At 38.4% G+C, this 26,859-nt stretch overlaps 1 protein-coding gene and 1 long non-coding RNA gene across 5 annotated transcripts in view; one reads left to right on the top strand and one right to left on the bottom strand.

The window, feature by feature from the left end:
- mid1 (midline 1) overlaps positions 1-26,859 on the bottom strand; it is a 77,072-nt gene that overhangs the window by 28,766 nt on the left and 21,447 nt on the right. Inside the window, exons 1-2 of one of the 3 annotated variants that reach the window (XM_082175999.1) lie at positions 20,415-20,531; positions 1,596-2,284 (exon numbers count right to left, since the gene is read on the bottom strand). In XM_082175999.1, the coding sequence (XP_082032125.1) occupies positions 1,596-2,231 (636 nt within the window). In that variant the 5' untranslated portion in view covers positions 2,232-2,284; positions 20,415-20,531. Of the gene's footprint in view, positions 1-1,595; positions 2,285-5,344; positions 5,554-20,414; positions 20,532-26,859 lie in introns of those variants that run through there. The other 2 variants (XM_082175997.1, XM_082175998.1) reach the window with 2 other exon arrangements.
- LOC309503284 lies at positions 21,483-26,304 on the top strand. 2 transcript variants are annotated; one of them, XR_014207597.1, is made up of 3 exons: positions 21,483-22,210; positions 22,910-23,025; positions 25,328-26,304. It is a non-coding gene; the product is annotated as an uncharacterized lncRNA (long non-coding RNA). The 2 variants fall into 2 exon arrangements; XR_014207598.1 differs by lacking the exon at positions 25,328-26,304 and adding an exon at positions 23,808-24,026.

Raw genomic sequence — 26,859 nt, 5'->3', positions numbered from 1 at the left:
TCCCCAGTGTGTCTCACCTTCAGCTTGTCGAATCGTATTATTATTAATATTTTATAGTCATACTGATATCACAATTTTTATTAGATTTTTCCTGTATTTCCCCAGTGTGTCTCACATTCAGCTTGTCAAATTGTATTATTATTAATATTTTATAGTCATACTGATATATAATCACAAAACACCTATAAAACAATCACATAAACTTGGATTTTTTTTTTAAATCGCAATCACAATTTTTATTTGATTTTTCCTGTATTTCCCCAGTGTGTCTCACCTTCAGCTTGTCGAATCGTATTGTTATTAATATTTTATAGTCATATTGATATATAATGACAAAACGCCTATAAAACAATAACATAAAACCTGGATTTTTTTTATTTATTTAAATCTCAATCACAATTTTTATTAGATTTTTCCTGTATTTCCCCAGTGTGTCTCACCTTCAGCTTGTCAAATCGTATTATTATTAATATTTTATAGTCATACTGATATATAATCACAAAACACCAATAAAACAATCACATAAAACCTGAATTGTTTTGTTTTATTTACATTGCAATCACAATTTTTATTAGATTTTTCCTGTATTTCCCAGTGTGTCTCACCTTTAGCTTGTCGAATCGTATTATTATTAATATTTTATAGTCATACTGATATATAATCACAAAACACCTATAAAACAATCACATAAAACCTGGATTTTATGTTTTATTTAAATCTCAATCACAATTTTTATTACATTTTTCCTGTATTTCCCCAGTGTGTCTCTCCTTCAGCTTGTCGAATCGTACTATTATTAATATTGTATAGTCATACTGATATATAATCACAAAACACCTATAAAACAATCACATAAAACCTGGATTTTATGTTTTATTTAAATCTCAATCACAATTTTTATTACATTTTTCCTGTATTTCCCCAGTGTGTCTCACCTTCAGCTTGTCGAATCGTATTATTATTAATATTTTATAGTCATACTGATATATAATCATAAAACATCTATAAAACAATCACATAAAACCTGGATTTTATGTTTTATTTAAATCGCAATGACAATTTTTATTTGAATTTTCCTGTATTTCCCCAGTGTGTCTAACCTTCAGCTTGTCGAATCGTATTATTATTAATATTTTATAGTCATACTGATATATAATCATAAAACATCTATAAAACAATCACATAAAACCTGGATTTTATGTTTTATTTAAATCGCAATGACCATTTTTATTAGAATTTTCCTGTATTTCCCCAGTGTGTCTCACCTTCAGCTTGTCGAATCGTATTATTATTAATATTTTATAGTCATACTGATATATAATCACAAAACACCTATAAAACAATCACATAAAACCTGGATTTTATGATTTATTTAAATCGCAATCACAATTTTTATTCGATTTTTCCTTTATTTCCTCAGTGTGTCTCACCTTCAGCTTGTTGAATCGTATTATTATTAATATTTTATAGTCATACTGATATATAATCACAAAACACCTATAAAACAATCACATAAAACCTGGATTTTATGATTTATTTAAATCGCAATCACAATTTGTATTAGATTTTTCCTGTATTTCCCCAGTGTGTCTCACCTTCAGCTTGTCGAAGCGCTCGCCCAGCGCCGCCACCTGGTGCTCTCGGTGATGCCCGACCAGTTTACACAGAGAGCAGATCAGCTGCTCATCCGTCACACAGTACATGTTGACCTTCTCCTCCGCGTGTTCGGGACAGGCCAGTCCTCGGACCCGAGCGTCCGGCACCGGCTCCGTCAGCCGGTGGCCCGTGAACGGCTTCTTGTTAGGGTGCGTGGCCCGCAGGCACTCCTGGCAGTACGAGACCTCACAGGTCACGCAGGTCTTCAGCGCCTCCTGGGGCGGGTCGGTCTCGCAGAACTGGCACTGGACCGGGGAACTCATGCTCGCGCGCCGGGTCTCGCTCGGGGAGTTCGGGCCGCTCAGCGAGGCCTTCTGGAAGCGCTCGATGATGTTCTGCAGAGTCACGTTGCGCTTGAGCCCGTCTAGGCCCTGCGGGTCGAGGGCGATGGCATATCGGCAGGTGGGACACTGGAAAGCGGAGACGGGTTTGGACTCGTCGGATGAGCTTCGGTGGGACACCAGGATCCGGTGAGCACAGTTAAAGCACAGGCTGTGGGCGCAGGGCAGAAGAAGAGGATCCTCGAACAGCTCCAGACAGATTGGGCAAGTTAACTCCGACTCCAGTGTGTCCATCTTCAGTGAAGCGATCGGGACGCCAGCGAAACCCAGGGAAGCCGTTTAGCCGTCTGTGAAGGAGTTAAACATGGCTTTACTTCTGGTTTAACACTCAAAACAGTCATCGGACCAGTGCAAAACATTCATTCAAACACTTAAACTGATCAAAATTGACAGAAAAAGACATTTATAATGATAAAAAAGATTATATTTCAAATAAATGCTGAACTTCCTATTCATTAAAGAATCCTGAGAAAAAAATGTATCAGAGTTTTCACAAAAACATGAACTGGTTTCAAGATTGATAATAATCATAAATGTTTCTTGAGCATCAAATCCTCATATTAGAGTGATTTCTGGAGGATCATGTGACACTGAAGACTGGAGTAATGATGCTGAAAATTCAGCTTTGATCACAGGAATAAATTACACTCATATATTCACATAGAAAACAGATGATTTACATTCTAATAATATCCCACAATTTGTACTGTATTTTTGATCAGTTATATGAATACTGGCATGGTTCGGTGAGATTTCTTTTAGAAAAATGTTACCGACCTCAAATTTTTGAGTGGCAGGCAGTGTATTTTGCCTCACGAACCACTCAAAGCTTTCATGACTCATTTATATTTGATAATCATAGGCTGTAGGAAAGCAAAAGTGAGAGCTCTTTATCCTGATACTCTGATGTTCCTCCGGAGTAAAAGATCCCAGTAATAGGAAAATCCTCCAGTGTTTCAGAAGAGATCTCAGACGTCTCAAACACTTCTCATTAAATGAGCTGCTCCACATTCATCTTAAATCTAATACTCTTACTGGACGGGTTCAATCCACCCTCATGTATTCCAATAAAGATAGCTTAATCATTTTTGAGTGCTCATCTATGTATTGTTGGTATTGCAAAACCACCAGATAAATCTTAGTTATACGGACGTTCAGGGAATCCTCAATATCTCAGTCCAGGATGATCAGAGGAGCTTGGAACAAAAACTCTTCTTTCGAGCACTTTTCAAAGTAAACATTTGGCACATCCTTTTATATAGAACTTAAGTCCAAATGTAATGATCAAGATTGCTCAAAGTTTCACTTTTAATGAAGCCAATAAAGTGCAAGTTTTATAAAGTCCCCCTATTGTGCTTTTTAGGATATTCCCTTTCATGTAGTGAGTAATAAAGCTGTTTGTGAATGTACAAGTTTCAAAGATCAAAAGCGATTCTGAACCGAAACGAGTCGTCAGTAATTCAGTCTCACTTACTGCTGAAATTAGCATAATGCCCTCCTCTGGTCTTGATTGGCTGAACAGTGTCTCTTAGCTCCGCCCTCAAACACTGTAGTGTATCTGAGACTGGAAGAGTTTGGTTCGTGTTGTTCGTGTCGAGAAGACGCTGTTCTCTGAGATTGATACGGTCAAACCCACGCCATCGTCACTGTTCGTATCACTGTGATCAAGAGCTGAGATTCAGATATGATAATGAGCGTTTGCTTTCTGACCAATCACAGCAGAGCAGCTCTCAGAGAGGCGGGGCTTAGAGAGACTGAATCTTTGATCGAAGCGTTTCAGACACTGAGAGAAAACAGATGATTTTTCCACCTCAGATGCATGCAAATCTTCTGTTAGGAACCTTTAAAATTGCACAATAGGGGCACATTCAATCTTACCCTAACTTTTGTTTGAGTTGATTATCTCTGGTGGGAGAAACCTAAAATTTTCACTGATGAATTATAGTGTGAAATTTAGATTTTTGAGATTTTACAACCAACCAAATTCTATCTTCAAAGCAACCAACATTACAATTTCTGGACCACTTATAAATATACAGAACCAGTGACTGACAACTACCGACTCACTTAATGAAGCTTTATTTCCCACAGGGAAAAACATCTGAAATACGTTGATACTTCTTAAACTATTAAACAGCAACACAGTGAATATTTGCACATGTCATCAAAGCACCACACCGGGCCTGTTAGCATTGTGTTTATGATTGTGTAATATTATAATCTGCTGATGTCAGAGAGCTTGACGGCTCAGTCGAGCAGAATCTCGACTCTTTGTTTGGGAGCAGATGCACTGATGTCCATCACACTCAATCACACGGACTCCCATCACACACTCATTACGAAGCTCATTACTCCACGACGACCTGTGAGGATCCAGCAATTACTGTTTCCAAAGCCATCGCCACACAAAAGGCCAATTGTTTGAAGTTCATACAATATCTGTAAAGATGTGCACAGAAACAGTTGCTTGCTGTACACAACGACCTTCGTTTATTAAGTGATGAATCTATGAATATAAACCACAATAAGGAAGTTCAAATAAAGCATGCATTATAGTAAGATTTGTTTATACTGTATTATCATTACAAACCCTCCTTTAATCCACATTATGCACAAAAATATGCCCCTGGCTTCATATTTCACATTTTAAAATAATAGAGCCAAGCCAAGAACCCTCAATAATACAATATAATAAATAATACAAATGCAAGTGAATTATGTAAAGACCAAACAGCAGCTTTGTACCTCATTTCTATTCTAAACAAAGCCATAAAAGATAATTAATCAGAAGATTAGTTCATCATTAATGTTCACGAGTAAGATGTGAGGATTAAAGAGTATTAAATCGAAGCATCAGGACGAATTAATGTTTAACTGTTAAAATCCCTTCAGTTACACTTTATTTTAAGGTGTCTTTATTACACTGTAATTATATATTTAAGTACTGAGTAATATTAACTACATCATGTACATACAATAGGGTTTGTTACATGTAATCATTCATAATTTATAGTTATTATTACTACAGTAACTAGTACATGTAACAATGACATTGTAAAATAAAGCGTTACTCAATAATCTATTACTCTAATGATTCATTGGTTTAACGATCGCAGTTTAGCAGGACAAAATGTGACCCATTTTCACAGGAATTAACTTTAAACTCAGTAAAGTAACAGTTTCCCAAACCCTCTCTGAGAGCAACGCAATGCATTACATCCAAACTAAAGATGCACGCGGAATATTACACGGAGACAGATACAGAGTATCATACAGTCTGCTGTCTCACACACACACACACACACACACACACACACGTTACAGTAACGCAGTTGTGTTTCACCCACCGATGGATTTCGCGTCTCTTCGCGCTTCACAGCCATTTCCAGAACTTCTGTTCAGATTTCAGAAAGCTTGTTTTGTTCGGAGAAAAGCTCTTGTGGAAGAGCAAGAATTCCAGATGGTTCATTCCCACATAACACGCTTAATCCAAAGTCTCTGCCAGTGCGAGAGGCTGAACTCACACACACACTCACACACACTAGTACAGAGGGAAGTCCGACCCATTTCCGCGAATCGGTTCTTTCGAACAGTTCGATTCAGTGAACCAGACATTCTATGATTCTTTTACGTCATCACGTAACCCTTGACATCTCGGCGCGGTATTTCTAAAACATTCCAATAAATATGTCAGCATATCGGATTATTGGCAAATTATTTTATTCATAAATGTACATTTTGAAAAAGTTTATTATGTTCAGAAATTAATTAAATTGAGTAATGAATTGAGTAATGAATTCTCAGATGCCCTCATTAAAATGAAAAATCAAAATGCAGTAAAACTTTGTAATTTGTTTGAATTATATAATCTGGAGTAGTTTTTTATTATTTATTTATTTAATTCATTTTATTTTAATTATACTCTATGATGTATTTTGATGTTTATTTTATCATGGATTCGATATGGTTGTGTTGTGTTGAGTCTTCATGCCAGTTTTCTTTCTCTGTATATTTGCTGTTTATGCCATTTTGATGTATTCAGATTTTGTATTCAATAAAAAATGTAAATTATAGTGTCATGGATATACTATAGTATTTGTTAATATTCTGATTTAGACTTTATTTTTATATTTTGTTTTAATTTTTATCAAAAAGCTTGTGCATTTTTTGCTTAATTACATTGATGTCAGTTCAGGTTATTGCAGCAAATATTCAGTAAAAACAAACAAACATAAAAGCACTTTAGACCTCAATACTGCCGCCTCCAAACACTTTGAAATGGAACGGACGAGTTTTAGTCAATATCAACATAAATAAATTATTATTGTGTGACACAAATGAATGCAAAATATTTTATTAAACAGTAGAAAAAATTATGAATATAGAAAATACTAGAACTATTTATAAACCATCTCACAAAATGAATTTGCATCTTTCAGATTTTGCATGTTCAAGCTGTAAATATTTCAGCACATTATAATTCCTAATATTTCTGCTATATGTGACGATTATACAGCAAATTATCTATCAAATCCTTGCATGATTATAAAAATATTAATTATCAAAAACTGGTTAACTGTAAGTTACATAACCAAATATTTTGGAAATTGTATTTTAAAAGACAATACATTTAACCCTAACCCTATCACTGCGAGTCTGAAAGAGGTGGTTCACTGAAGAACCGTTCGTAATGATTCAAAACGATTCGTTAACCGAGTCATTTTGAGTGCGGTATAGTGAACTGGTTCATGAGTGGACTCGACTCAAAAGAATGATTCTTTGGTGAATCTACATCACTAATAAACACAGAGACTCAGAGGGAGAGAGAGAGAGTAAGTAAAGTCAGCACAACAGGAAAAGCTGCCTGATAATTCCAGGAAAAGCGACTCCGCCTAGAGAAAGAGTGGAAAGAGATTGGAGAGAGTGAGTGTCTGTCTCTCTATCTCTCCATCAGCTTCTCTTCTGAGGACACAATGCTGGATCTGAGAGGGTAAAACACATCTGACTCACAGTAAATATTTATATGTGTGTTAAAGACTGCATGTGAAGTATGTGCATATCCCCCTCTCCTCTCCTTCATCTCTCCCTCTCCTCTCCTCTCCTCTCCTTCATCTCTCCCTCTCCTCTCCTCTCAATTCCTCCTGTCCTCCTCTCCTCTCCTCACCTCTCCTCCTCCTCCTCACCTCTCCTCCTCCTCTCCTCCTCACCTGTCCTCCTCCTCTCCTCACCTCCTCATCTCCTCTCAATTCCTCCTCTCCTCAACTCTCCTCCTCCTCTCCTCACCTCTCCTCCTGCTCTCCTCTCAATTCCTCCTCTCCTCCTCTTTTCTCCTCTCATCCTCTCCTCTCAATCCATCCTCTCCTCTTTTCTCCTCTCCTCTCAATTCCTCCTCCCCTCTCCTCTAAATTCTTCCTCTCCTCCTCTTTTCTCCTCTCTTTTCTGCCCTCTCAATTCCTCCTCTCATCCTCTTTTCTCCTCTCATCTCCTCTCCTCTCAATTCCTCCTCTCCTCCTCTTTTCTCCTCTCAATTCCTCCTCTTCTCATTTCTTCTCTCCTCCCCTCTCAATTCCTACTCTCCTCACCTCTCCTCCTCCTCTCCTCCCCTCTAAATTCCTCCTCTCCTCTTTTCTCCTCTCATCTCCTCTCATCTCCTCTCAATTCCTCCTCTCCTCCTCTTTTCTTCTCTCTTCCCCTCTCAATTCCTCCTCTCCTCACCTCTCCTCCTCTTCTCCTCCCCTCTAAATTCCTCCTCTCCTCCTCTTTTCTCCTCTCATCTCCTCTCAATTCCTCCTCTCCTCCTCTTTTCTCCTCTCCTCCCCTCTCAATTCCTCCTCTCCTCCTCTTTTCTTCTCTCCTCCCCTCTCAATTCCTCCTCTCCTCCTCTTTTCTCCTCTCCTCCCCTCTCAATTCCTCCTCTCCTCCTCTTTTCTCCTCTCAATTCCTCCTCTCCTCCTCTTTTCTCCTCTCCTCCCCTCTCAATTCCTCCTCTCCTCCTCTTTTCTCCTCTCCTCCCCTCTCAATTCCTCCTCTCCTCCTTTCTTCTCTCCTCCCCTCTCAATTCCTCCTCTCCTCACCTCTCCTCCTCCTCTCCTCCCCTCTAAATTCCTCCTCTCCTCCTCTTTTCTCCTCTCAATTCATCCTCTCCTCCTCTTTTCTCCTCTCATCTCCTCTCAATTCCTCTCCTCCTCTTTTCTCCTCTCCTCCCCTCTCAATTCCTCCTCTCCTCCTCTTTTCTTCTCTCCTCCCCTCTCAATTCCTCCTCTCCTCCTCTTTTCTCCTCTCCTCCTCTTTTCTCCTCTCATCTCCTCTCCTCTCAATTCCCCCCTCCTCACCTCTCCTCCCCTCAATCCCTCCTCCCCTCCTCTCAGTTCCCCCTCCTCACCTCTCCTCTCAATCCCTCCTCTCAATTCTTCATCTCCTATTCTTTTCTTCTCTCCTCTCCTCTCAATTCCCCCCTCCTCACCTCCCCTATCCTCTCAATCCCTCCTCCCCTCCCCTCCTCTCAATTCTTCATCTCCTATTCTTTTCTTCTCTCCTCCCCTCTCAATTCCTCCTCTCCTCCTCTTTTCTCCTCTCCTCTCAATTCCCCCCTCCTCACCTCTCCTCTCCTCTCAATCCCTCCTCTCCTCTCAGTTCCCCCCTCCTCACCTATCCTCTCAATCCCTCCTCTCCACTACTCTCAATTCCTCCTTTCCTCCTCTTTTCTCCCCTCATCTCCTCTCCTCTCAATTCCTCCTCTCCTCACCTCTCCTCCTCCTCCTCTCCTCCTGCTCTCCTCTCCTCTAAATTCCTCCTCTCCTCCTCTTTTCTCCTCTCATCCTCTCCTCTTCCTCTCAATTCCTCCTCTCCTCACCTCTCCTCCTCCTCCTCTCCTCACCTCTCCTCCTGCTTTCCCCTCCTCTAAATTCCTCCTCTTTTCTCCTCTCATCCTCTCCTCTAAATTCCTCCTCTCCTCCTCTTTTCTCCTCTCCTCTCAATTCCTCCTCTTTTCTAATCTCCTCTCAATTCCTCCTCTCCTCCTCTCCTCTCCTCTAAATTCCTCCTCTCCTCCTCTTTTCTCCTCTCCTCTCAATTCCTCCTCTCCTCCTCTCCTCTCCTCTCCTCTTCTACTGTCCAGTCGATTGGTTTTGCTTCAGGCCCAGATGTTACACGGATATAAAACGCCTTCAAATTAATTAATCTTGAATTAATATTACCGCGAACCACAAAGTGCAACAAAAAGCCCCATTCACACGAGGCTGAAGAGAGAAATGCAAAAACAGCAGATTTTCCCCAGATACACAGAACAAATATTGTTTCATATTAGCCATAATACAAAGTGACAGGTGGATTTGTAACAAAATATCATAGAATTTGTTTGGACACATGACCTTAGCATTGCTTTTTTCCTGTCTGTGACTGTTATTATTTTATATATATATATATATATAATAGAATCTAATTCATATACATTTTAATTATAATTTAAATTGAAAGCATAAATTATTGCAGTACAAACATCTACTATCAAGATGTTAAAATTTAAAATAATATATCTGGATATTTATATACATTATAGTAATGAGAATTTGGGTGAACATTTAGGACAATTTAGGACTTAATTATAAATATTCCTGTGCAAAATTATGTTTATTATTATGAAATATGATTTGCATGTTCTTGGCAGGTTTGGAGATATGGGTCAAACTCCCATCAGTGACAGTTATTAAATATGAATGATAAATAGAATGTGTTCCGTGACTCGTCTGCAGTCTTACTCGTCCCTCTCTCTCTCTCTCTCTCTCTCTCTCTCTCTCTCTCTCTCTCTTTCTCACTATCTCTCTCTCCCTCTCTTTCTCTCTCCCTCTCTCTCTCTCTCTCTCTCTCTCTCTCTCTCTTTCTCACTATCTCTCTCTCTCCCTCTCCCTCTCTCTCCCTCTCCCTCTCTCTCCCTCTCCCTCTCCCTCTCCCTCTCTCTCTCTCTCTCTCTCTCTCTCTCTCTCTCTCTCTCATGGAGAACGAGCTGTGAGCGAGAGAGTGTGTTTTTCCAAAGCAGCCTCAGAGCAGCTCGTGTCAGATGTGGCCTGAGGACCGGCACTGACGGACTGCACAACATCTCACACACACACGCACACACACACAGATCATCACACACACACACACAGATGTGGCCTGAGGACCGGCACTGACGGACTGCACAACATCTCACACACACACGCACACACACACAGATCATCACACACACACACACACACACACACACACAGATGTGGCCTGAGGACCGGCACTGACGGACTGCACAACATCTCACACACACACGCACACACACACAGATCATCACACACACACACACACACACACACACACACACAGAGATGTGGCCTGAGGACCGGCACTGACGGACTGCACAACATCTCACACACACACGCACACACACACAGATCATCACACACACACACACACACACACACACACACACACACACACAGATGTGGCCTGAGGACCGGCACTGACGGACTGCACAACATCTCACACACACACACACGCACACACACACACACACACACACACACACATCATCACACACACACACACACACACACACACACACACACAGATGTGGCCTGAGGACCGGCACTGACGGACTGCACATCATCTCATACACACGCACACACACACACACACACACGCACACACGCACACACAGATGTGGCCTGAGGACCAGCACTGACGGACTGCACAACATCTCACAAACACACACACACACACACAAGTCATCTTCATTTATATAGCACTTTTAACAATGTAGATTGTTCCAAAGCAGCTTTACAGTGATAATAGGAGATTACAGTAACATAGATTGTTTAGGCTTTACAGCAGATCTAGAATAAAGTTATTGTCCAGATAAAGTTAGTTTGATTGATTCACTTCCGTCGCAACGATCATTAGTTATTAACTTAGGGGCCGCTAACGCGACACCGTTTTAACAGAAAACTCTTCAGTTCTTTCTGCGCAAACTTCAAAAACACGAACCAGTGAGAACGCTGATGGCGCGCACATGCGTATTACGAGTTCAGTCTATAGGGATGCGCGTTTGAATATATGTGCGCAGGCGTGTAGTCCTTCCCTACAAACCAACCCTCAACAAACTACATGTCTGGCCTTAAAATGTATAATACAGAATTTTTATCGCTTCCACGTAGCCACGCGAACCGGGATCATCCTGACAACACTTTATCTGTAGAGAGGTGAAGGAGGGGAGGGAGGCCTTCACCGAGGAGAGACTAGTTGACATTTCAGGACTGCGTTGTTGTCGCGTCCAGGCGCAGGTCCTTCATCAGATCTGGAGTGTGTGTGTGTGTGTGTGTGTGTGTGTGTGTGTGTGTGTGTGTGTGTGTGTGTGTGTAGGCGCAGGACCTTCATCAGATCTGGATCCGGCGGACTGCGGTAAACCTCGGGATAAACAGAGAGACTAATATTAGCGTAGACGCCATTCTTCTTATGATGTAACGAGTACATCAGGATATATGGGAAGTGTTCCCGGTTTTGGCTGACCTGATCTATGCAGCCTAACATTGAATTATAGAAGTCTATAATGTATTATGTGAATGCTAGGTCAAAGAGATGTGTTTTTAATCTAGCTTTGAACTGACAGAGAGTGTCTGCTTCCCGGACAATGGTAGGAAGATTGTTCCAGAGTTTTGGTGCTAAATAGGAGAAGGATCTACCGCCAGCAGTCGATTTAGATATTCTAGGTATTATCAACTGGCCGGAATTTTGAGATCGCAATAGACGTGAAGGACTATAATGCGTTAAGAGCTCGCTCAAGTACTGCGGGGCTAAACCATTTAGTGCTTTGAAAGTAATCAGCAATATTATAAAATGTATACGATGTTTAATAGGGAGCCAGTGCAGTGTTGACAGAACCGGGCTAATATGGTCATACTTCCTGGTTCTGGTAAGAACTCGAGCTGCTGTGTTTTGGACCAGCTGTAGTTTGTTTATTAAGCGTGCAGGGCAACCACCCAGTAGAGCATTACAGTAATCTAGCCTTGAGGTCATGAACACATGAACTAATTGTTCCGCATTTGTCAATGAGAGCATATGGCATAATTTAGATACATTTTTAAGATGGAAGAATAAGGTTTTACAGACACTAGACACGTGACTTTCAAATGAAAGATTGGTATCAAAGAGCACACACACACACACACACACACACACACACCCAGGTTCCTAACCGACCACGAGGACTTGACAGAGCAGCCATCAAGTGTTAGACAGTATTCTAGGTTATTACGTGAGGACGTTTTTTGTCCAATAATTAGAATAATTATTTTTTTCTGAATTTAGTAGGAAATTACTAGTCATCCAAGTCTTTATATCAGCTATACATTCTGTTAATTTTGTGAATTGGTAAGTTTCATCTGGGCGTGAAGAAATATAGAGCTGAGCATCATCAGCATAACAGTGAAAACTAATTCCATGTTTCCGAATGATATCTCCCAAGGGTAGCATGTACAGTGTGTGTGTGTGTGTGTGTGTGTGTGTGTGTGTGTGTGTGTGTGTGTGTGTGTGTGAGGGTAGCATGTACAGAGTGAACAGCAGTGGTCCTAGTACTGAGCCTTGTGGTACGCCATACTGAACTGGTGATCGATGAGACTAGAGGTCGACCGATAGTGGATTTTACCGATAACGATAGCTAGGTTGGGCCATACTTGCCGATAACCGATTAATCCACCGATAGTTTTTCGAATTGATTCTGGATTAAAAAAAAACATAACACTCCAAGTAAAACAGTGCTGAACTTTATTATAAAAATAATAAAACTGTATTGAACCATGAAAACATGCTAAATTAAATAAATATATAAATATGAATAAATATTGAAGTCAATAAAAGACATTCATTCAAACTGAAACAAAAAGTAATACTCTAAATAACAAATAAAACCAGTAACATAAAAATGTAACTGTTTAACTGTTCTTTTTCAAGCCAACTTAATGAATAAAAAAGTAACAAAATTTGATCAGTAAAATATTTGAGCAATACAATTGCACCTTGATCATTCATGTTAGTTTGATAGTGCATTAACTATGGTTAACAAATAAAAAACCTTAATTTAAATTCATATATTGTAGGCTACTTAATATAAATTAGTACATGTTAATTAACAAATAATGAACAATACTTATACAGCAGTTATTAACCTTAGTTAATGTTACATATGGAATTTTACTGTAAGTGTTATCATTTCATATAAATCCAAACAGTCATGCTTAAAGATGGCCAACTTTAAATATCTACAACGCCAGAGCATTGAAATGACATAAATATTACATGTAGTCTCACACTTTTGCTTCTATTTTATAAACACTTGATGATTATCTAATCAAAATAACAAAATATGTATTAAAGTGATGATGAAAAAATATCCGAAATCGAATGCTTTTCTGATTTGTTTATATCTTTCTGTCGGCTGTAGTGTATGAACATATCAGTTTGCTATCTTACGTCTCTAGATTTAAATATGCAACTTCTCTGCATATTTAATGCATAAAAGTGACCAGCTGGATATAAACTAATGCATATAGATGGTAACAATTGTGACATTAAACATTCGGGTCGGACGTTTATTTTTGTCAGTGTTTTAACCGCTTGAGGTACTAGCGTCCTCTCAGCCTCGAAGGCAAACAAACATACTGTTGTGCTGTTCTTTCTCTACTAATGCAGCATTTAGTCAACAAATTAATCACTTTATAATGATATGAAAAAACGTAGAGTATATACATAGGCTACCTTTTAGCTGTCGGTGCTTTAAACACGCATCTGATGTCAGCATGTGCTCTCAGTGCAGCACGCAGAATCACGTGTCGAAATAAACAACACGAGGCATCAGCGATAGTTTTTATTACACCTCTAGAGGCCGCTCTTGTACTGCATGATGCCAGCAGACCCTTCTCAGCTCTCTCTTACTGTGTAATGAATGACAGCGCGAGCTTCTCAGCCGCTCCAGCAACGGACGCAACCAGGAAAAACTATCGTTATGTATTTTTGCCGATAACGATAGTTCCACCAATCAACTATCGGTGCCGATTAATCGGCAAAACCGATGAATCGGTCGACCTCTAGATGAGACATCTCTTCATTTACTGCGACAAACTGATAACGGTCAGATAAGTATGATTTAAACCATGCTAATGCAATTCCACTAATGCCAACATAGTTTTTGAGTCTATTTATAAGAATGTTGTGGTCGATAGAATTAAATGCAGCACTAAGATCGAGTAACACTAATAGAGAGATACAACCACGATCGGATGATAAGAGCAGATCATTTGTGACTCTAATGAGAGCTGTCTCAGTACTATGGTACGGTCTAAATCCTGACTGGAAATCCTCGCAGATATCATTTCTTTCTAAAAAGGAACATAGTTGTGAGGATACTGCCTTTTCTAGTATCTTTGACAGAAAAGGTAGATTCGAGATCGGCCTATAATTGACTAATTCTGTAGGATTAAGTTGCGTTTTTTTAACAAGCGGTTTAATCATAGCCAGCTTAAAAGTTTTAGATGATTTAACGAGTTTAGTAAATTCTTCCTCTCCTATAGCAATGAATGAATCAAATTTTTCCTCAGGGACACTACAATGCACTGCCTGATGCGATACTGTAGTAGACGGTTGCATAGTTATAATTTTCTCCCTGATATTATCAATCTTATAAGTTAAGTTGTTTATAATAATAATAATAATAATACATTTTATTTAGAAAAGCGCCTTTCAAGGTACCCAAGGACACTGTACAAATTGGTATAGTAAAGAACATACAAAAAAACATCATTACTGTCATTACTGCTGTGCTGCTTGGAAACTTCTGGGCTTGAAGCTTTATTATTCGTTAGTTTAGTCACTGTTTCAAATAAACACCTAGGGTTTTGTTTATTTTCTTCTAATAGGTTTGAAAAATAAGCAGATCTAGCAGCTTTTAAGGCCTCTCTGTATGCAATCGAGCTCTCCTTCCATGAAATGCGAAATACCTCTAGTTGTGTTTTCTTCCAGTTGCGCTCCATTCCTCTGGCTGCTGGCAGTAAAAATTGAGGTAAAAATATCCAAAAAATTAGCTACACGCATCAAAAGAATGAGAAGAAATAAGGGCGATGATGTCATTAAAAAAATGTCAAGTTATAGTGCTGCAGAGATATCAACCTTAATTAGCATTAGCATTACTAGCCACGGCCCGACAGGTGTCGTAATACCAGTTTCGGCCATGGGAGGCGGTATGCGGGCAACATAACCACCAGCCAACCTGCAATACACGAACAACTCCGTGTTCTGACCGCCGCACTGCGCGGGTTCGAGAAACTGAAACGGAGGTATCAATGCGGCGCGCGCGCCCTCGTTGTCTGAATATTGCTGCTCGCTGACGACAGCAGCCGGCTGTTTCACATTCAATGACTCGGTCGCTAAGGACGGAGAACAATTTGTGGCGCGAACAGGTCATTTGTAGCCTAATGTATTTTTCAACAGTGTTCGTGTTTTTTTTACTATAGTAGAGATGATCGGTTCACGTGCGCTGTCTGATGTTGACAAATGATGTTGACAGAATGCTGTCTGTCAAATTAATTTAAGTCAAACAATGTGCATATACAACTCAAAATGTAATATGAACAAAACGAATATGAACATATTCACTGGTAAAGGTGAAGGGGAGTAGCTTGAAGATGTCATGTTTCAAAATCACTTGACATCACCCAACGTTCCTCTGGAGGCAAAACGTCCTCTATTAGGCTTCGGCTATGGCTCTAGGGTTGTTGTGAAGGTAGGGGCGGAGCATAGAGACTATGCCGTTTCTCGTCTGTTACTCTAGAGTAGACCAATTCACTTTATGGAGGTATACTGCCCCCATCTGGTATGGAATGTGGAGTATGACTTGATTTTTTTGCCAGACAATCCACATGGCACCTTTAAGGGCCTGAGTGTGCTCGTTGTACCACGGCGTTGGACTATTTTCTTTAATCTTCTTTAAGCACAACGGAGCAACTGTGTCTAAAGTGCTGGAAAAGAGAGAGTTAAAAGTTTCTGTCGTAATATCTAGTTCTTCTAAGCTATCTGGGATGCTGAGATGATGAAACTGATCAGGAAGATTATTAATAAAGCAATCTTTAGTGGCAGAAGTGATAGTTCTCACATATTTATAACACAGAGTCGGCTTTGCAGCCTTGGCTAAATGAAGTTTACACGAGACTAGATAATGATCTGAGATGTCATCGCTCTGCTGCAGAATTTCAGTGGCATCAACATCTATTCCATGTGATAATATTAGATCTAGAGTATGATTACAACAATGAGTAGGTCCTGACACGTGTTGTCTAACTCCAATAGAGTTCAGAATGTCTTTAAATGCCAATCCCAATGCTTCTTTTTTGTTATCTATGTGTATATTAAAATCACCAACAATTAGTACTTTATCTGCAGCCTGTACTAACTCTGATAGAAAGTCAGCAAATTCTTTGATAAAGTCTGTATGGTGCCCTGGTGGGCTGTATACAGTAGCCAGCACAAATCTCAAACGTGATTTATCATTTACAAAATATATTGCTATATTAAGCACACACATACACACACACACACAGATGTGGCCTGAGGACCAGCACTGATGGACTGCACAACATCTCACACACACACACACACACAGATGTGGCCTGAGGACCAGCACTACAGACTGCACACACACACACACACACACACACACACTGCTGCCAGCTCTGGTCACTGTGATCCTGATGCCACGGCAGCAAAACATAAAATATGCTAATGATGTCATGAAAATAAATACAAGTAAAATGAATTAAATATATGTATAATTACTGTTGCTTCTATCTCAGCTTTATTTGCATGTGTGGCCATGAGGCAATCCAAAACCTTGATTCGTTATTTTTTTTGTGTGTGTGTGTGTGTGTGTGTGTGTGTGTGTGTGTGTGTGTGTGTGTGTGTGTGTGTGTGTGTGTGTGTGTGTGTGTGTTTCTTTTTTACTGAAAAAATAAAATAATATAAAGTCTGGGTATATAAATCAAGTATATAAGGTATATAAGTAAACTGAATTCAAAATATATTCTTTGACAACAATTCTTATTCTTATTATTTTGCACAGTTTTGGTTCTAAAGTAAAAGTAATGTTAAATAATGTAATGTTTTAGTATGTTTACACACTTCGCACAGCATACTGTGATATTTGGATCATGTTAAGCATGACATTTTTAGTAAGTATTAGTCCTCTGAATCACGCTGTCACTCGCTCATGACACACAGTGTTGGGGAAAGTTACTTTTAAAACTAATGCATTACAATATTGCATTAATCCCCAAAAAACTAACTATTTGCATTACTTAGTTACTTTTTATAGAAAGTAATGCGTTACATAGTATGTCTGAAGCGGACCATCGAAGATCAGCAGCAAAGACTGGTTAATAAAGTGAGATTAAATACATAAAGTACATTTGTATAATTTAATGCATTTAATTATTGCAGGTTTCTGTAATATTCTAAAGTTTGCATTTCACTGTTTTTATTAATTCTGAGTAATTCTGCATCAGTTTTTGTGCAAGTGAGACGAGTAAATGTTCACATTTATTCTAAAACTACAATAATCATCACGTTCACACGATTCTCTCAGCATGAGCGGTCAGTCAAAACATGGGGAAAAAATTAACTTGAGTTACGGATTTGAAAATTTAACACATATTTTCTTGTAAATTTAAAGGGGTGGTTGATTATGATTTGACTTTTCTAACTTTAGTTAGTGTGTAATGTTGCTGTTTGATCATAAACAACATCTGCAAAGTTACAACGCTCAAAGTTCAAAGCAAAGGGAGATATTTGCTTTTACAGAAATCGCTTTTTAAGGACTACAAGAAACGGCTGGTAGAGACTACACCACATTCCTCCCGGGTTAGTGACATCACAAACCCTAGAATTTACATAAACCCCGCCCCCTGAACACGATTTATAGATTATCATGACAGAATATGCTAATCAGTGACTAGAAGATAACAACACAACAGCTGCATAAACTCATCAACTAACCATTCAGAAATGTCCTGTTGCTTCTACATGTTTCACTTCTTCTCGAGTCTCTCCATCTTTGTCTGACTCCGGTTTGAACATAAAAGGCTAAAAGTTTTTGATATTTTCAGTGTGTGTGTGGGAGTGTGTGTGTGTGTGTGTGTGTGTGTGTGTGTGTGTGTGTGTGTGTGTGTGTGTGTGTGTGTGTGTGTGTGTGTGTGTGTGTGTGTGTGTGTGTGTGTGAGTGTGTGTGTGTGTGAGGTAAAAGGACACGAGCTGTTGAAGCTCCACCCCCTGTACCGGGAGCAGCAGCTCATTTGCATTTAAAGGGACAGACACAAACGGCGTGTTTTTGCTCACCCTCAAAAAGTGACAATTTTAACATGCGATATAAAAATATCTGTGGGGTATATAGAGCTAAAACTTCACATACACACTCTGGGGACATCAGAGACTTATTTTACATCTTGTGAAAGGGCATTATACCACCGCTTTAAGAGTAATGCCTTATTTTTAGTGGTGTAACAATACACTCATGTCACGATTCGATACATATCACGATACTGAACTCACGATACGATATTATTGCGATACTCCAAGATATATGATAAAAGGTGAACTAAAACTGTTGATTAAAATGCTAAATTTGGTATTATTGTGTGTGTGTAAATGAATAGTCTTGGAGCTGATAAACCCAATACAGGACAAAAGAGACACCAGAATAAACATATTCATGATTCTGAAGCTGAAATACAGAATTATTTTAGTCGAATATGCTTGAACTCTGTCACTGACTAGATATATAAAATAATATTGGCCACTTTTGGCATTACCAGGACACTCAAATATTCCCCCACTGCACTATTATACATATTCAACATTTTATATTGTAGTTTATTGTAGTACTGACACTAAAATTTAATTTTTCTCACACAGTAATTTTTATTCTGGGTGAACTATCCACGATACATATTGATGCATTTTTGTATTGCGACATATTGTAATCTGATAACTTAGATAAGTTACTTGTATAATGCGTTGCGTCTGACACAGTTACACGAGGCCTGATCTCACAGATCAATCTTTCCACAGTTCGAGTCGTTAAAAGCCCTGAAACTGAAGCAGGACGAGCAGTGCCAGTCGATGGACAGATCAATGCTGTGAAAGAAGCAACTCAGGACTCAATCGGTTTTGGATTTTTGGATCCTGGCGTTTGAACACATGGGCTGATCACTGGCAGATTCTGCTGGACCAGATGATAAATGATAAATGATAACAGAAGCTTTTCACATCCTGATCTCACCAGAAAGATATTCCAGTAGTTCACTCAGATGCATGAAAGTCTTCATGTTTTGGACAGTCTCTGCACAGATCTTCTCTCATCAGAGTCTTCTGATCTACTGGTGTTTGAGGGGGTTTTACTGGATACATGAAGTTTCTCAAGCGTTTCACATTATAGTCTTTGACAACCAACGCATATCATTATTACTGTGAAAAGTTTTACTTGTCAAGTCTAATCAATTTATGATTTGGTATTTTGCATTTAGTTTAACTAGCAATAAAAAATGTGATAGATTCCTGAAACAGTATGAACGAATCTTTTGTAATGGCTCAGGTTATATATATATTTTAAATTTTTTTGTATATATATATTTTTTTTTTTTTTTTTGTCTATAAAAATGTAGGGTACTTAATCTTTTATTTTCTTCTTATCCTTCGTCTTTTGTTTGTCCTCTTCATATGTATAAGTGATTCTTATTACTTACTTTAGATATTTGACTTTACATAGGCTACTAATGTTTTTTTTTCTCGAATGTTCTCCTGAATGTTCGTATATTTGCATGTTTCTGACATAAAATAAAATAAAAATATATTTTGCATTTAATTCAATGACACTTGGTCCAAATAAATATTGATATATATTTGATAATTGCGTATTTTATTGCATTGTTAAATAAATCAGCATCAAGTTGTCATTGCACATTAATAAACCGCGCAGAATCTGGCGCTCAAACGCTATTCTTCACCAGTGACATCCTAACACTCTCACATCTATTGGTAGACATTATAAAGAAGAGAAATGTCCCGAGATAAACTTCACTGATTACTTCAAGACATCCGAGGCGCTGCGTTCTTTCTTTCTTTCTTTCTTTCTTTCTTTCTTTCTTTCTTTCTTTCTCTCTTTCTTTCTGTCTTTCTTTCCCTCTTTCTCTCTTTCTTTCCAGCCACTGATGAAGTCAAGATAGCCTACTTAATAATGACTTCCACAGACTCAATCTGCAACAAAACTCCTCAAAACTGTCCTCAATAAAGCACTGAAAAGAGCAAATCACTTCTTCGAAAAGCAGCCTGAAGGAATGCGGTGTTTCTTCTTACCTGCAACATGATGAAAGTCTGATAAAAGTGAGCAAACGGTTAAGAGTTTCGGCCAGTGTCCAGTTTCAGCCTGTCAAAGAGCTGTGTGTGTTTCAGTGCGTGTCGCTTCAGTTTCTGCATCTCTATCAGCCTGATGACGGACAGCCGAACCAGCCAATCAGAGCACGCGGGGGCGGGCCGTCTGACCGTGTGGGCGGGGTTTCAAACTGGGGTCCGAAATAAACGGGAAAATAAATAAATAAGATTAAACTAAATGTAAAATAATAATAATAATAAAACATTAGATTAGAAATAAATACATTTAATTAAACTAAATGTAAAATAACAATAATAATAAAACATTGGATTAGAAATAAATGCATTTTATTTTTTTCAAATTATTGTTTTAAACTTTTATCATATTATACAGTAAAAATTGGATCTTTACATGAAAATAAATATTTAGCTAGTCAAGTTCGTGTTTATTGTGAGTTGATGTTAGTTTGGGCTCATTAAAGCTACACTATTTTACTTTATATATATGGACAATAACTTGTTATTAATGAAAATGTGCAAGAAGCAGTCGGGACTGATTTCGCGGTAAATCGCGTCAGAAACAGAACCGAAGCACCGAAGCACGAGACAAACAATGTTCTTCCGCGCGAGACTCATGCGGTTTATTTTTAACCGATAGACGGACACAATTTACATAACGCAACTTTAAATAATAATAACGACTTTTCATTGTGATAAAGTATTGCTAAATGTTGAATTAACATTAACTACAATTATTAAATGCTTTAGAAGTATGTTTCACTATAGTTCATGTTAACTAATGCTAACAAATGATGTGTTACCAAAAGATTAAAGATTAATAAATAACACCAGTGTGATACAAGTTTGAAAGCACATCAAGAACACTGCAGATTAAAATAGTTTAGCAAACACAGACTCGTTGTTCCTTCACTTTAACACACGATGACAGGAAAAGCCACCAGTTTAATGAGATCCCACGGCTGCCAGTCATCGAGTCGATCGTGTGTGTGTGACGACAGTGTGTGTGTGTGTGTGTGTGTGTGTGTGTGTGTGTGTGTGACGACAGTGCGTGTGTGTGTGTTTGTTTTTGTGGTTTACGAGGACTTTTGACCTGAATACGCACCAGCACTATGGGGACATTTGGGTTTATGAGGACAGAGGCCATGTCCTCATAAATCCGACAGCGTAGATGTCATTTACTACGTTCCAGAAGCTCCCTCTCAAAGTTTGGCGCCATGTCCTTACATACCACAAAACCCTGAAATTTTACCATACACAGTGTATCCCTGATTTCGAGAGTGCGCCCCTGTAGCCAGGTCCTGGTATTACACCCGCGTCATCAAAAATTTGCATCTTTTACACAAGTGTATTCTTTGGGGCCTGTGATTGGTCAGATCGGTACCGGTAGGCGGGAAATCGCGAAAACAAGATGGCGCCAGTGGGCGGAGCTTCAATCAGCTTTAGTGATTGGTCAGATCGGTACCGGTAGGCGGGAGATCGCGAAAACAAGATGGCGCCAGTGGGCGGAGCTTCAATCAGCTTTAAAATGTGTAGCAACTTAATGCAAAATACTAATTATTTAAGTATTTTTGCCTGTAATTTATTAATTTTGCATTAAATATATGATAAATAAATAAATAAAATCCCGTTTATATTATGATAAGTACAACGTAATCAGAGGTGTAGTCATTCGTCGTCACGTCATTTCCTGTTTGGACTGGACAAACTCTGCACCTGAGAAGACATCTGTGGACCTGATGAAGGCAACTGTTATCCAAAAGGTAAGTTATAACGTTGTTTAATTGCTTCTCTAATAGCATGTGGGTCCGGTTGGCTTGTTTGTGCATGTTCTGTATGCTCTTCGCTGCTCGTTTTACAGTTAGAAAGCAGCTAGCGCGTGATGCTAACGGTGCTAGCGGACCTATAGTGATTCTGTTTACAGACTGACATGAGGGAATCAGCGATGCTTGTCATTTTAAACTCGTTTTCGATTGCACTATATTTGTAACTGCTACCTTTTCTGATCTCATAAAATAGTCTAGCCATCATAATAACGCGTTGTCATGACTACAGTATGTGAAGGGGAGGCTATTTCACCCAGTACAGTATCCTGATATGCTACTGTTAATATTACTACAGTTATGCTTGCTTTAAACACATTAAGACACAAATATGTGCTCATATTACTCCTGACTATAATAAAATATACTCTGAATATTATTAGAACTGTCAGTCTGATTCAGTCTTATTAATACTGTCACTATTATTGCCTATAATGTATCAATTGTGAATGAAATCTATGAATGAATAGTTATTATCAATTAACATATTCCTTAAATATCATATAATAATAAAGTATTAAAATAACTTGAATGCTGTTTACCATAATTGATCAATTTATTTAAAACAAGCTTTTTGAATAATATGTCAAATGAAATGCAATGGTCGTGATTAATGAGAGTCTTTTTCTATGCGTGCAGACACATGGGATGATGGCTGAAGTGAGTCAGTGAAGGAGAAGATCAAGATCTGGAAGAGGACATGCCGTTTACAGACAAAGATGAGCTCCAGGGCAGATTCAGCAATCATTATAAAGGTGAGTTCAGGGTTTCCATGCTTAAGCAGTGCCATGCGACCAGTGTTCCTCAGAAACAGATTATTTGCCACTGTTATCAGTCCCTGAATTATGATTGTGTGTGTAAGAAGTGAGTCACGATCACTTACTGTACATCTAGCACAGGCGCAATGTCTCGTATCACTCTCATACATACACACACTTGAACTCAGTGCCGTCCAAATGTATCTAGTTACCAGTGTCCCAGTAAAACTAGTGTCCTCATAGACCAGTATTCTGTTAAACTTACACAACACACTCAGTCAAAGTCAAACATCAGGATCATGTTCTTATGATGTCCTCATAAATCTAGTGTCCTCATAGACCAGGATTCTGTTAAACTTACACAACACACTGAGATTCTTCAGTCAAGTCAAACATCAGGAACATGCTCTTATGATGTCCTCATAAAACGGTGTCCTCATAAAACTGGTGTAAAGCTACACACAACCTGACACACTGGAATGAAAACACATGTAATGTGATGCATAAAAGCCGTGAACATTACCTTGTGGTAGCATTTAAATATTGATTTGAAAACTTTAACTATTTTGAAATCTTGTATATTATCTCAAATCAGTATTTCATGTGCAAATATTTATTGATAGGTAGCTGTGTATCAGGACCCTTATTATCCTGTCAGTTTATTTTTTATTAATTACTGACTGACTGTACATTATCCTTTATATATTCCATTTATAATGCTTTTTTTAAACTCTTAGGTGAAGTGTTTCTGTATGTAACGCTTAATTTCATATTCTCAGATGAGCCATAAGAGCCAGTGGTCATCAGGCAGTGATTGTGCTGCTCTTACTGTGGGACTAGACAAGGTAAGTGAGAGTTGTGCTGGAAGAGAACGAGCAAACGAAGCAGAGACATCTGTGAGATCTAGTGTTCACATATTTACACCACTGTTTCATGTCTAATGTTATGTTTTGTAGACTCTCAGTGAGGTTGAACCCTCCACTCTCGAAATGAAGAGTCCGTCCCCGTCCCATTCAGAAGTCAGAGATGTACAGAAGGTATTGTTTTTTTGGAAATCAAATTAGGGATACAGCGATATGAACATTTGGGCCGATAACTGATCATTCTTTATATTCGAAAGCCGATATCTGATATATTAGCCGATGAATCTAAATCCAAAATGTGATATACTTTGAAAGCCTGATTACAAAAACGAAACGCACATCATTTAAAGCCAATGTCCCAAACACTTCAACATAAATCAAACATATACAGTACAGTGGCCTAATGTAAGATTCCTTAACTTTTAAAATGAATTTTACATTCATATTTCCAACTTTCTTTATAAAAAGGTTTCATCTTGTTAGTATTAGTTAACATGAACTAACAATGAATGAACAATACTTCTACAGGATTTACTTAATGTTTATCTTACTTAACGTTAATCTCAACATTTTCCAAGACATTTTAGGATCCAGTGTTGTATCTGTTAATTTAATACACTGTGAACGAACATGAATTCGCATATTTTATTAACTCACATTAACAAAAGTTTTTCAATATGAAAAGCAATTTCACTAAATGAATTGAATAGCTCTATTTGGAAATAATTAATCATTCTAGAATGATTGGTGTGATTTTGTAGGGGTTTGCATCTGCATAGAAAATAATAAATTGCAAGCAGAGATAAAAAAAATTAACAAAGATGTGAAATAAACAATGCCTCATATATTCCAGGTAAGTCTAACAGCATTTAGGTACAGAACTTGAGGAATCAACTGTAAAATAACACGGCAGAGTCTTTATATAGCCTGACTTCACAGAGGCCTATACTGCAATGTCACTACCACAGATAGGTATGAATGATAAAGCAATACATTGTGCAGCCCTACAAGTTAATGTTCATGGCTTTAATGCATCACATTACATGCATGTTCATTACAGTGTGTCAAGTGTGTGTGTGTGTCTTACACCTGTTTTATGAGGACACCGTTTTATGAGGACATCATAAGAGCAATGTCCTGATGTTTAACTTGACAGGAGAATCTCAGTGTGTTGTGTAAGTTTGACAGAATCCTGGTCTATGAGGACACTAGTTTTACCGGGACACACATATGGAATATTAGGATCGATACTGATAACCCATAATTCACAGCTCATTGTGGCTAATACCAATAGCGAAAACTATTTGTGCTTGTCAGATTAAATATAATCATTGAAGTTGGTAAAAAATAGCAACCTCTGTTTGGCTTTCAATAAGTGATACTAAAATTAGTATTTATTTGTCTTTTTTATATATTTTTACTACTTTTTTTTTCAGATGATAACTCTGAAGAATCAGATGAAACCTGAACAAGATACAGCAACTCTAAAGGTATCCAATAAGTTAATGTAATAACTCTGTTTCCTCAGAAACAGATTATTTGCCACTGTTATCAGTCCCTGAATTATGATTGTGTGTGTAAGAAGTGAGTCACGATCACTTACTGTACATCTAGCACAGGCGCAATGTCTCGTATCACTCTCATACATACACACACTTGAACTCAGTGCCGTCCAAATGTATCTAGTTACCAGTGTCCCAGTAAAACTAGTGTCCTCATAGACCAGTATTCTGTTAAACTTACACAACACACTCAGTCAAAGTCAAACATCAGGATCATGTTCTTATGATGTCCTCATAAATCTAGTGTCCTCATAGACCAGTATTCTGTTAAACTTACACAACACACTGAGATTCTTCAGTCAAAGTCAAACATCAGGATCATGTTCTTATGATGTCCTCATAAATCTAGTGTCCTCATAGACCAGGATTCTGTTAAACTTACACAACACACTGAGATTCTTCAGTCAAAGTCAAACATCAGGATCATGTTCTTATGATGTCCTCATAAATCTAGTGTCCTCATAGACCAGGATTCTGTTAAACTTACACAACACACTGAGATTCTTCAGTCAAGTCAAACATCAGGAACATGCTCTTATGATGTCCTCATAAAACGGTGTCCTCATAAAACTGGTGTAAAGCTACACACAACCTGACACACTGGAATGAAAACACATGTAATGTGATGCATAAAAGCCGTGAACATTACCTTGTGGTAGCATTTAAATATTGAAATATTGATTTGAAAACTTTAACTATTTTGTAATCTTGTATATTATCTCAAATCAGTATTTCATGTGCAAATATTTATTGATAGGTAGCTGTGTATCAGGACCCTTATTATCCTGTCAGTTTATTTTTTATTAATTACTGACTGACTGTACATTATCCTTTATATATTCCATTTATAATGCTTTTTTTAAACTCTTAGGTGAAGTGTTTCTGTATGTAACGCTTAATTTCATATTCTCAGATGAGCCATAAGAGCCAGTGGTCATCAGGCAGTGATTGTGCTGCTCTTACTGTGGGACTAGACAAGGTAAGTGAGAGTTGTGCTGGAAGAGAACGAGCAAACGAAGCAGAGACATCTGTGAGATCTAGTGTTCACATATTTACACCACTGTTTCATGTCTAATGTGATGTTTTGTAGACTCTCAGTGAGGTTGAACCCTCCACTCTCGAAATGAAGAGTCCGTCCCCGTCCCATTCAGAAGTCAGAGATGTACAGAAGGTATTGTTTTTTTGGAAATCAAATTAGGGATACAGCGATATGAACATTTGGGCCGATAACTGATCATTCTTTATATTCGAAAGCCGATATCTGATATATTAGCCGATGAATCTAAATCCAAAATTTGATATACTTTGAAAGCCTGATTACAAAAACGAAACGCACATCATTTAAAGCCAATGTCCCAAACACTTCAACATAAATCAAACATATACAGTACAGTGGCCTAATGTAA

The sequence above is a fragment of the Leuciscus leuciscus genome (genome assembly GCF_965113295.1).
Source record: "Leuciscus leuciscus genome assembly, chromosome: 7".
In the NCBI taxonomy this organism is placed as follows: Eukaryota; Metazoa; Chordata; class Actinopteri; order Cypriniformes; family Leuciscidae; genus Leuciscus; species Leuciscus leuciscus.
This window is presented reverse-complemented; position numbering and strand designations above follow the sequence as displayed.